The sequence below is a fragment of the Triturus cristatus genome, chromosome 5_2, assembly GCF_964204655.1.
Source record: "Triturus cristatus chromosome 5_2, aTriCri1.1, whole genome shotgun sequence".
Taxonomy (NCBI): Eukaryota; Metazoa; Chordata; class Amphibia; order Caudata; family Salamandridae; genus Triturus; species Triturus cristatus.
Window position 1 is genome coordinate 743,558,048 of NC_140588.1, and position 13,181 is coordinate 743,571,228.

A 13,181-nucleotide genomic window follows, 5' to 3' on the forward strand; every position below is an offset into this window, starting at 1 on the left:
CTGGTCATATGAACTCGGCACCAGCCGGTCTACATGCACGCTTGACTGGTCTAAGGTACCCCACATACTGGACCTACTTAGCAACGTGACCTACCGTGAATACTCCTCCCTCAAGTGACACCTGCGTAGCACTTATCATTTAGAGCAACGCTGCTGTGGTCGTGCCATCCTATCTGCCTTTGGATTGCGCCTTTCTGCCTCTTTTCTAACTGCTGGTGTACTGGTGATTAGTGGCTTGCTGATTCTGTGCTTGCAAAGCTGCTCAGCAACCTGGACTTTTCTGGCCTTCTGTGGTGTGACCTGTGGTCAAAATGGGCAGGATCGGAGGGGCATGACGTGCCCTTTTTATATTTAAGTAAAACATTTCCCCTACGTTCTGTGGAAAGATAACCGTCCTAGTACGGTTAATTCCGAGAGCTGAAATGCTTCAGCTGCTGTGTAAGGCATGAAGTCTTCTGTGCTGTGAAACCGATGGTGGGCAGACAGCTAAACAAGCCTTCTTGCCAGGGTGCCTAGTTACCTTAAAGATATTTAAATTTTCACAATGGATCAATGTGCAATCGTAAAGGGAGCTCGGATGCTGATATTGGCTTTAACATAATGGAATTATTTGACACTTCGTCATGACACAGATTTCTTATATTTTGAGTATTTTTGTAAAGGCGTTACCAGCTGTGCTGTGAGGTGTGTGCTTTTTAAAAGGACATTCGCGGTCGAGGGGGCCTCTGTGCAAGATTGGGTGCAGGCGAAGTCAGGGAGTCCACGAGGGGTGAGACCACGATGGACTCATGCTCTGGAAGGCTGGGGGACCTTGTTGACACTGGTGGCCCACGTCAGCTCGGGTCTCGTTTATTTAATGGTTCCGGAGACCTCCTAGTTTCCTCTTTTGGAGTTTCTTCAGGACAGATCTGCTGTTCACGGGAGGTCGTGGGTCTTTTTCAAAGGCAGGCAGTCTTCCCAGGTTGCAGGATTCAACAGCTGCAGGACAAGTCGATTTGGCACAGTTTTACACAAGGGATGCAGACAGGCCGGCAAGGTTGGCACCAGGTCTCCTACTTCTTCTCTTCTGCTTTCACAGCTCTTCGGTGTCCTCTCTCTTCTTAGGTCATCAAGATGTGCTTCTCTGGTGCCAGGGGCTCCCCTAAATACTCATTTTAGGGGCATTAGGGGAGTGTAGGGTAGTAGTCAATGGGATACTGAACCTTGAGGTCACTACGGCCCCCATATGATCACTTATTATGGGAAGTTGGTGTAACCCTGCCCCAGAATTCACATAGATGGCAACTTCTGAAAAATTGTGTCCACCTCACAGTAGCCCACCTTAGGGGTGGTATTAGGCTGGCTAGCTAATTTTCCAGCCTCTCCAGGTGCTACTAGAGCCCTGGACAAAGAAGTTGGCTTCTGCTCCTGTGAGGAAGCGCCAGATTTTCATTTCAAAGGCAGCTGCCCTCTGAGGCTTGCTGCCCAAGGAAAGCTAATTGTTATGTTTCATATAGGTACCCCAATATAGGCTCAGGTAGTAACCTAACCTTTCACCTATATTCTCCCCTACCATTACACTAAATAACGTATCTTGGGACAGACCATTTACCTAGTTACGGTACTCCTTACAGGATGTAGGGTTTACCTGGAAACTGGCCTCATCCATTATGCATGAGGATTCTTGGAAACTCAGCAGGACTAGCATCTCTTGCATAATAGCTATTTATAAGGGTCATTCCTTCCGTCCTCCCAACTCCAACATGACACAGCAAAGTAGAAGCCCTGAGGGTACCGCTTTGGGTATATAAACACCATATCTTGCTGGGGTAAGGCAGCGGGGAAAAGGGCTTCCATGATGACACACTGCCGCGAGACCTGAGGTTCCTGCACGCAGACACTCCAGCTTGCAGTGTTCTGACATCCCTCACGGTGTGTCCATCTCGAGACCGAGACAGGGTCCCACAGTCTATCAGGTAACAAGGTTGACTTTATCCTATAGGGATTCTTGGCTCTACACCTACATACATGCTAGGTACACTTGGGTACATCTAGTTAGGGTTGCATCGTAGGAGTACGCATATTTACTGTCATGTATTTTTATACTTGCCTGTATTCATTGTTTTACCACAATGGTAGAAATCTACCATCCTTTTACTCTGTTGGTGCTAATAATCGTTTATATCTGTTTCTTTCTAATGGTTGTTTCAGCACACCTATTTTACACTAGAATGATGCTGGTTTAAAAAATGCTTATTGAAAACGTCCTCACCATTTATTCTGTGTATCTCCCTAAGGCAAAGAGAGCACGAGTGACTGAGGAAAAGTATTATACTGTTTCCACAATCCATGATGGGACAGAGTTGTCATGTTCGATACATGAACAATAATATGATAAGTTCTAGAGCAATAAGTAATAGTAACCTTTTCCCCTATCCTTTTAACCAGGTTTCAGATATTTTAACAGTTCAGACATCAGCTGTTGCTCCTGGCCCTTGTACGCCACCACATCTGTCTAAAAAAGCTAAATCAAGAGAAATGACACTAAATTGGGGTAAGTTAATTAGATCACTTATATCTACTGGGAATATATTTATTCCTCAGAAGTAGACTTAATGTATCCCCGTAAATAATGTGTTCAAGGCATATGAGCTGCTGTAGTCACATTATTGCATTAGATCGCTGCCTAGTGTTGGGTCCGGATGTTGCACGTTGTTGTCTTGGAAGAGTCTTCGAGATCTCGCGAGATAGGTGACTCCTCCCCTGGACTACAGTGCACATGGACAGCTCCTCCATCGTCAGATTGTTTTTTTCCGCCATCGGGTTCGGATGTACTTCTGCGACGCCAACTTCGACTCCGAAGTTTTCAACTTTCTTCACGGCAAATCCAAGTATCTCGAGGGGATTGCTCTCCGGTCGATACCCTAGAACTTTCAGAGACTTTATTTCTCATACTTTCATCGATGCAGGCCTCCGGGCCTATCGACGCCACTCGGGCCTCGGGCCCATGGAAAGGACCCCCTTCAAAAAATGCCCCCAGTGTGGTGCTAAATACCCACCCACGGATCATCACCCGGTGTGCAACAGATGCTCAGCCTGCGCACGCTTCCGTTCCAAAAAGACAATCGGGAACCGAAGGGCCCATCGACAAGCGATGCATCGACAAGCCGCAGCACCGGCACCGGAACCGGACGATATCTTCGACGACCCCTCGGATGCCGAGGACTCGGACGATCTACAGCTCGTCACAGTCAAAGAATCGGACTCAGATGACCCAATCCCAGCGGGGCAGCACGTGAGTACGGATGCCCCTGTCCCAATCACCCCATATAAGGCTCCGATCAAGACATCGCCACAAGGCCTTTGTCACGATCGAAACATCCCTTCGGAAGCCCCACCCTCGGGCCCGGCTCCGAAGATAACAGAAAAGCCTTCCGGTAGCTCGGGACCGAGCAAACCGTATCTCCCTACACCCAAAATGCCTTCGGCGCCGAGAAAAACACATCCGGCTCCAGCGCCGAAAGGCTCGACCGTTCCCAAAAACATCGAGCCGAAGCTTCTCGAGCCGAAAAAGGTCGATCCCAAGAAAAATATCGACCCGAAAAAGTTAATCGACCCGAAAAAGATTAACGACTCCAAAAAGGTCACCGAGCCTAAAAAACCAGATCGAACCCAAGAAAGCGGTCGATCCGAAAAAGGACGTCGAAGTCAAGAAAGCTCCCGAACCGAACAAAAACAAGGTTCCCGAGCCAAATAAGTCGAAGCCGAAGCCTACAAATCCTTCGACTCCCAGCAAAAAACACCACAAATCTTCGGTGCCGAAACCACCAAATACAGAGGAGGAGCTGTTTTTTCCGGATCCTGTCGATCCAAAACAGAAAAGAATCATCATAGACCCTAACACAGGTCATGTGGTGCTCCACAAGAGGAAAATTCATCCTGCATTACCCTCTCCTATTCCTCTAAAAAGCAAGGACATTACTACTTCTCCTATTAGGCCTGTCACCCCTCATCCTCTCTCTCCTATTCTGCCTTATGTGCCATACACACCCCCCATACCTCCACAGCCTGTTGGGGACCCAGATGAGGACATAGATAATGATCCACAAGACCCTTAAGATGATCCCGATGACCCAAATCCCAACCTGGACACATGGGGAAACCCATATTCACCAGACAATAACACACCTCTTCTAGACCCCACACCATACCCTTCAAAACCATCCCCTCCTGATGACACCATTGCATTTCATCAGTTAGTGGACAGGGCTGCTTGTTTCCACGGGGTAGATATGCATGCTGACCCTCTGGAAGAGGATTTCTTGCTGGACACCTTCCCAACCACAGAAAGAAGTGTCCGCACTTTACCCATGCTCAAAGGGGTTTTAAAACATGCACCAGAAATATTCAAAGACCCCATTAGGGCTAGGATACTCAACCCTAGACTGGAAAAGAAATATAGAGCAGCACCCTCCGACCCTACATACATCAAGGGTCAACTACAGCTGGACTCTTTAGTAGTTGCCAATGCACGAAAAAGGGCAAACTCACAAACCACTGGCGATGCCGCACCACCAGAAAAAGAGTCCAAACTACTAGAGGCATCAGGGAAAAGGGTGGCTTCACAAGCAGCCAACACCTGGAGAATAGCTAACACACAAGCATTGTTAGCTAGATATGACAGGGCACACTATGACAAACTAGAGGAGCTGCTACAACATCTCCCTGACCCATATAAACAACAGGCAACTGATCTTATCCAAGAAGGAAAGTTCATCACTAATGCCTCGATAAAGTGTGCTCTAGATGCAGCTGACACAGCCTCTCGAACAGTCAATACAAGCGTAATGTTAAGAAGACACGCCTGGCTTCGCGTATCAGGTTTCAAACCTGAGGTGCAAACCACTATTCTCAATCAACCTGTTAACCAAGATTTCCTGTTCGGGCCTGAAACAGATGTCCTACTAGACAAAATGAAAAAGGACACTGACACCGCTAAATCTATGGGTGCACTGCAGTCTTACCAATCCAAACGTTCCTTTCGTAGATCTCCTATAGAGGTACAGGGAGAGGGAATAACACACAAACCTCTCAACCTTTCCAAACTACCTCTCAAAATACATTTCAAAAAGGCAGAGGAGGATATAGAGGAAACAATACTAAAGGCAGAGGTAGAGGTAACAACAACAATCGTACCTCCACCACTCCTAAACAGTGACCTCCTACACCTGCCTCCAGACCACTTAACACCAGTCGGAGGCAGATTATCACAGTTCCTACCTGTCTGGGAATCCATCACAACAGACAGGTGGGTGAAGCAAATTATCCATTCTGGTTACTGTCTGGAACTTACATCTACCCCACCCAACATACCACCCAAACACAGACCAATGTCAGAGGAACATACCATACTATTGCAAAAAGAGGTCTTAGCAATGCTACAAAAGCACGCTATAGAACCGGTTCCCCTGCAGCAACAAGGAAAGGGAGTTTACTCCCTCTATTTCCTAATCCCCAAAAAAGACGGGTCCCTCAGGCCCATTCTCGACCTTCGTCCCCTCAATTACTATATACACTCCGATCATTTTCACATGATCACACTCCAACAAGTACTACCACTACTACAGCAAGGCGATTTTCTCGCCACGCTAGATCTCAAAGACACATACTTTCATATACCCATTCATCCCGCACACAGGAAATACCTCAGATTCGTAGTGCAGGGACAGCACTACCAATTCAAAGTCCTACCATTCGGGGTAACAACAGCACCAAGGGTGTTCACAAAATGCTTAGCAGTAGTGGCATCACATCTACGGAGACAACATATTCATGTGTTTCCATATCTAGACGATTGGCTGATAAAGGCCAAATCACATCACCAATGTCTGCAGCACACTGTGACCGATATCCATCTATTACACAATCTGGGATTTTCCCTCAACTACCCAAAATCCCATCTACAACCCTCCCATATACAGCAGTATCTGCGAGCAACAATAGACTCCACAGTAGCAAAGGCTTACCCAGCTCCAGCCAGGATACAGAACATTCAAGCAATGATCCAAAAATTCCAACCTCGGACTCTCTTGACAGCAAGAGTGTTTATGCAACTCATAGGCATGATGGTATCTTGCATATTCATAGTCCCACATGCTCGGCTACAAATGCGTCCCATACAAGAATGCCTAGCAACACAATGGAACCAGGCTCAAGGGAAACTAAAGGACCTAGTGTTGGTACACAGTCGTACCCATCGCTCTCTGCAGTGGTGGAACACACAAAACCTTTCAAAAGGACGACTGTTCCAAGAGCCAGTTCCACAGGTAGTGTTGACAACAGACGCATCACTCACAGGGTGGGGAGCCCATCTACTTCAACATACAGTGCAAGGTCTATGGACACCGCACCAAAAAATATACCACATAAACTACCTAGAATTACTGCAATATTTCAGGCAATGAAGGCCTTTCAAAAACACATAGCCAACAAGACTGTCCTAGTCCGGACGGACAATATGACCGCAATGTTCTACATACAGAAACAGGGGGGGACACACTCTCTGCAGCTTTCACGCCAGGCGCAAAGCATATGGAGATGGGCCATTCCACAAAACATCCATCTTCTAGCAGAACATCTCCCTGGAGTGAACAACCAGATTGCAGACCTATTGAGCAGACACAGTCAACAGATCCACGAATGGGAACTTCACCCAGAAGTCCTACTCCCGTTCTTTCAAGCATGGGGACACCCAGACATAGATCTGTTCGCCACAAAAGAAAACGCAAAATGCCCATCCTTCACTGCCAGGTTCCACACCCGCAGTCGAAGGGCAATGGGATATGGATGAACTGGTCAGGCAGATTTGCATACGCTTTTCCGCCAACCCCACTCATTCCATTAGTGGTACGCAAACTAAAGCAACAAACACTTACAATGATCCTGGTTGCTCCCACATGGGCACGACAACCATGGTACACAACACTCCTAGAACTCTCAGTCGTCCCTCATCAACGACTACACCTCTCTCCAAAACAACTCACACTGAACCATGGAGAGATACAACACCCAGATCCCAATCAAATGAACCTAGCAATCTGGCTCCTGAAGTCTTAGAGTTCGGATACCTTAACCTGCCTCTTGACTATGAATATCATCAAAGAGGCAAGACGTCCCACTACCATAGCCTGTTACGCAAACAAATGGAAAAGATTTGTTATTTACTGCCAAAATAATCAAATCAATCCGCTAGACGCTTCTGTCCAAAACATAATTTATCTGCTACACTTACAAAGATGTAATCTGGCATATTCATCTATCAGATTACACCTAGCTGCTATTGCAGCATACCTCCAGAACAGACAACACGTGTCTCTCTTCCGCATACCACCTATTAAGGCGTTTATGGAAGGGCTCAAAAGAGTAATCCCTCCAAGGGCTCCACCTTCTCCAGTCTGGAATCTTAACATTGTACTTACTAGACTTATGGGCCCACCCTTTGAGCCTCTACATTCTTGCGAATTGCAGTTCCTAACATGGAAGGTGGCAATTTTAATAGCAATTACTTCACTCAGAAAAGTAAGTGAATTGCAGGCACTGACAATTCAAGAACCTTTCATGCAAATACACCAAAATAAGGTAGTTCTCAGGACAAACCCTAAATTCCTACCAAAGGTCATAACTAGTTTTCACATTAACCAATCCATTGAGTTACCTGTCTTTTTTCAAAAACCACAGTCAGTAGCTGAAAGGGCACTCCACACACTGGATGTCAGAAGGGCCCTACTCTACTACATAGACAGAACTAAACCATTTCGAAAGACAAAACAGTTGTTTGTGTCTTTCTGTCAACCTCATAAGGGTAACCCTATCTCAAAGGCAGGGATAGCCAGATGGATAGTTAAGTGCATACAAATATGTTATCAAAAAGCTAAACGCACATTAACTATTCCCCCCCAAGAGCACATTCCACGCGCAAAATGGGGGCATCCATGGCTTTTCTAGGGAATATCCCCTTAGAACACATTTGTAAGGCAGCTACATGGTCTACCATACATACCTTCACTAAACACTATTGTGTTGATGTGCAAGCCAAACAACAAGCTTCTGTAGGTCAGGCTGTCCTTAAAACACTTTTCCAAACTACTGCAACTGCCACCGGTAACCACCACTAGAGGAGGAACTGCTATACAGTCTATGCAATAATGTGACTGCAGCAGCTCATATGCCTCGAACGGTAAATGCTACTTACCAGTATGCATCTATTCTTGGCATGTAGAGCTGCTGCAGTCACATGCCCACCCTCCTCCCTGGTGCCGAGCACAGTTGCAGTACTATCTTATTTAGATACATTTACATGGACACCTTTCTTTCTATTACTATCCTCCATCTTTGCCACAATGGCGAAAAAACAATCTGACGATGGAGGAGCTGTCCATGCGCACTGTAGTCCAGGGGAGGAGTCCCCTATCTCGTGAGATCTCGAAGACTCTTCCAAGACAACAACGTGCAACATCCGGACCCAACACTAGGCGGCGATCTAATGCAATAATGTGACTGCAGCAGCCCTACATGCCAAGAACAGATGCATACTGGTAAGTAGCATTTACCTTTCCAATATATTTGCAACATTGATAAAACTTCTTATTGTTCAAGTGACTGGGTTAGGTTATTACACTAAAGCTGTGCCATTTTTTGCTGTGATGATGTTTTGAAATAAAGGATGCTATATTTTAAAGTGGGTGATCGTCAGAACTCTCAGTCTGAGCCCTATTAAGTTGCCCCTACACCTGCATTGGCAACAAAGTTGCAGGTCTTTGAGCAATAAAAACCTGAAACAATTAATGCAATGGCCTGTCATGCTGCCTTGAGGCTTCATGCCACTTACTGGTAGACTCCGAATGTTCCAGAATGGAAAGAAACAGGTGAGAAAATTGCTACCCGGAATTCAGTATAAAGCTGTGGTGCACAAAGAAATAACTTGCTTCTGTAACCTTAATGGATACAAAACAGTAAGCAACCTTTATAATGGCACACCATACATAAAGGAAGTGTCCCTCCGCCGTTGGCAGTGCCAAAGTGGTTACTGTGCCACTGTGGCATTTTTCCATGGGGGTAAGACTATGAGGCAGGTTTTCCAGCTGTATAGGCTGCCTTGATCCAACCTTGCCCCTATGAGCTCAGTCTACTTGTGGCCTCCAGCAGTAAGAGGTTTACTTGAATATTTTTGCCAAGGCTGATTTCAATATCCTGTCCAGCCCTAGTGATAAATTCTCTTCACTGAATGATCCATCAAAGTCTTTATTTAGCCCTGCAAAGCTACAGGACTTATCGGGCAACTAAGCTCTAGAGGCAAATGTATGGTGAGATGTATCCACATTCAGATAATATGATTTTGCTAATGAAATCCTCTTTTAGATCCACATGCTGTTCATTCTTCTAAAATATAGTGGTTGGGTCCTGTCCGGAAGTGTTATAACTACCAATGTTTTTGGAGTGGTCACTGGCCAAGGCAGTACAAAATGACACCTTATGATGTTGCCTGCAAGTCTACAATGCCCCAAATATGCTTTCCATTTTAAATTATTCTTGCAGTGTTTGGGTTCGGAGGTGCAGGAGAGATTTTTGTTGTGTATTAACCAGAATTGAATTGCGGAAGATGATGAATGAATGTAGGATTTATAGAGCGCAGGAATCACCCCCGGAGAAGTATCTCCGCGATTGTACTTCATGGGTCGAAAGCATTTCAGGGTGATTTTTTACTTTGATTCTACTAGATTGTTTTATGTTTCAAAGCATCATTAGTCGATTTAAGTTCTGCTTAATTTTTAATAAGTTTGCTTTCAACTATAAACTTCAAGTCTGTGTGTTCTTGTAGGAAAGTGTTCCCAAATATGTACAGGGTGTACAGAGTCCACAGTCCCCAGAGGTTTTGCAGAGGCTAAAGTTAGATATAACCTTACTCTCTAAAGTGGTTGCTTGGTCGAGCAGTAAGGCAGTATCAGAGGAAAGTGTAAAGCATTTGTTGTACACACTCAGTCAGCAAATGGTCTTACACACTCAAGAACTGAACTCTAGGCCAATGGTTTGTATACAAAAATATATGGTTGTTTTATTTTAGAACCAACAATAGGTATCAAAATATACTTTCTCAGAATGAGATGCTTTAGTTAAATACTTTGCAATAGGCAATCGACTTTTGCAGGTAATAGTTACAGTTTGTTGCAATAGGCAACACAATTTCAAACACAATAATACATTGAGCTCAATGGGAATTGTAAGTTATGTGCAAATAATTACTTTCAGGATTACTTTTCTAACTCCAGGACTGGATCCTAGATTCAGTCCTGGGACAGTTCTTGGAAACAAGTGAGTAAATTTGTTTTAGTTACTGTTGTGATTTTTAAACAATATTTTGGTATTTTAAAAGTTGAAACTTTTTCGAATCAAATTACCAATGTTATCCTATGGAAGGAAATTCACTTAGCAGGTAAGTGGGGTTATGGTTGCTTTTTCTAGGTCCGTGTTGGATCCTAGATCCAGCACTAGTGTACCACCTGTATGCAGTTGAGAAACTGCGGTTAAGTTATACAGGCGATTTTTAAGGAATATTTATAAGTTTGCAAAATCGACACAAAAGAAATTTCATAGAAAAACAGTCAATGGTTTCCTATGGAAGAAAATTCGAGTTACGGGTAAAGCATGTTCTTGTTACTTTTGTAATCCAGTGCTGGGCTCCTAGGCTCAGTACTGGGACATCTATCTAAAACAGGTAAGTAATTACGTTTTTACAGTAGGTACAATTTTTAAAGAATATTTGTAGTTTTCCAAAATCGACAGAAGAAATTTCACAGAAAAACATTCAATGGTTTCGTATGGTAGAAAATTGAGTTAGTGGTAAGTACGGTCGTAAGTACTTTTCAGGGTCAGTGCTGGGCACCAAGATCCAGCACTGAGATCTCGCCTAATAGCAGGTGAGTATTTCTGTTTTCGTTACTCGGTTGATTTTAGGTGAATATTTTAAAGTTTAGAAACTCCACACTTACAAGAATCTTCAAGAGAAACCAGTCAGTGTTACCCTATAGAAGAAAAGTACTCGACTGGCAGAGTTGAGGTTCTGGGCATAGACTCAGGGGGTCTCCCAGGGTCAGGTAGGTACAGTTGTTACACCCTCAACGGCACTGGGGCGGCCGGGTGCAGAGTGAGTTAGCTCCAATGTTATCCTATGGGAGGCAGGGGCCCTTGGTTGGTGGCTGCTGACTAGCAGGCCACGAGGCTGTCGGAGCTGGGCTCCTGGTCACTTGCTCAGGGCAAATGGGGAAGTAGGTACGAGTAGAAGTTGCACTGCCAGGGCCACACGGGCGGCTGGGTGCAGGGTGCTTTGAAGCCTTCGGGCGCTCAATGGATTGCTATGGAAAAGCTCAAGGACGAACAAAGGCTGCAAGCTTGGAGACAAATATTCTTCAGGTGCCACTACCACTTCGAGAGGTAAGTTGGGTAGTTGGAGGATCGGTAGGTACCCAGGAGTCGGGCACAGGGGGCTGCATGGTGCTGGGGGCAGGGGTAACTTTTGGTGTCGGGAAATCTTACCCTCTGTTGATCGCGGTTGGGGGGGGTCCCTGGTAATGAGGCTGCAGGCGGCGTCAGGAGCGTCTTGGTGGGTCCTTGGGTGCCGGATGCAGGGTCACAGTCGCCGGGGGGACGTCCTCGGGGTCTTTGTCCACTCCGGCACAGGCCAGGCGTGGCGGGTGCAGAGTGTGCAGGGTTCGCGGTTCCGGGCTGATGCCAGGAGTTAGATACTTGCTTTGAGCAGAGCCACCGCTCGTGGGAGTCCCAGGTACTCAGAGTCACAAGGTAGCCAGGTCCTCTGGAGTTTGTGAGGTTGCTGGCCAGAGGAGGTGCCGGGATTTAGCAGGAGCAGGTTCGAGGGTCGACTGGCCGGTAGGGCTGGGGCCAAAGCAGTTGGTGTCTTCCTCTTGTTAGCAGCTGCATGGCAGATCTTCTTTCTTCTTGATCTTCCTTGCTGTTTTAGAATCTGGAATCTGAGGAAGGAAGGTTCAGGGTGCCTCTAAATACTATATTTAGGGGCGTTTTCAGTTAGGAAAAAGGCGGGGACCACTGGGTCCCTGTCCTGGAGTGGGTTCACCCCCTAATCTGCCACTCTCCTGTGGGAGGGGGGCAGTGGCCTAGTTCTGATTGGGTAGGGCTCCCCATCTTCAAGATGGCGAGGGCCCGGAGATGTGCTTCACCTCGCCTCCCCCACCTGAGGGGTGGGGTTGGCAGGGCTGGCACATCCCCTGTCCTTCTGTAGGGTTTCCGGCCAGAGCTTTCCGCCAGAGTGGGGGTCAGAACCGGTGGGGGCCAGTTGCTGAGTACAGCAAGTGGCCTGGAGAAGCTAATAAAGGCGGCATGCCTTTGAAGCGTCCCCCTGCCCATCCTGGGGAGGAGACCTAGCACCTCGCCCAGGATGTGCATTGTTGCAGGCCCAGGAGAGTGGGGGCTCTACACCCAGGGGTCCAGCAACATGTCTGCTGTGTGGCAGCCTAAGCAGCCTCTCAGACATGACGTGGATTGTAGGTTATGTTTCAGGGGGCATCTCTAAGATGCCCTCTGTAGTGCTTTGTACATTAAATCCCACACTGGCATCAGTGCGGGTTTAATGTGCTGAGTAGTTTGATACCAAACTTCTCAGTCTTCAGTGTTGCCATTAAAGTGCTGTGTAGTTCGTGTTTGATGAGCTCCCAGCACCATATACTCTTAGATGGCAGCACTGCACTTACAGTGCCCAGGAATGGACCTGGGTACTGTTGGGGCACAGGGCTCATGCTCCTCTGCCTATACCACTGGCGTAGTGCACCCAGCCAGAGGGGTAGCTGTTGTATGCCATGGCAGTGTAGGTTGTGGGCATGGCACACTGGGATGTGTGCCATGTCGACTCTTTGTTTTGTCTTGTACCCAGACACTTAGCCTGCAAGGGCAGTGTGTTTGTGTTGGGGTACAGGGCCTCTAAGAGTGGCACAATGAGTGCTGCAGCCCCGAGAGACCTTCCCTGGTCACAAGGCCCTGGGTACCTAGGGTACCATTTACCAGGGGCTGACATGTGGCCAGGGTTTGCCAATTTGGGTTTTAGGGAAGCAACATATGCCCTTGTCACCTGATTGGCAGGATTCCAGGGCACACTCAGTCAAAGTACATTCAGCAAA

The 13,181-nt window shown here is 46.6% G+C and overlaps 1 protein-coding gene across 1 annotated transcript in view; it reads left to right on the top strand.

Moving 5' to 3' along the window:
• Positions 1–13,181, top strand: part of LOC146829211 (fibronectin type-III domain-containing protein 3a-like) — a 608,949-nt gene that overhangs the window by 255,817 nt on the left and 339,951 nt on the right. The window contains exon 19 of the mRNA XM_085607850.1: positions 2,428–2,533. Coding sequence (XP_085463976.1) covers positions 2,428–2,533 — 106 coding nt within the window. The remainder of the gene's footprint in view (positions 1–2,427; positions 2,534–13,181) is intronic.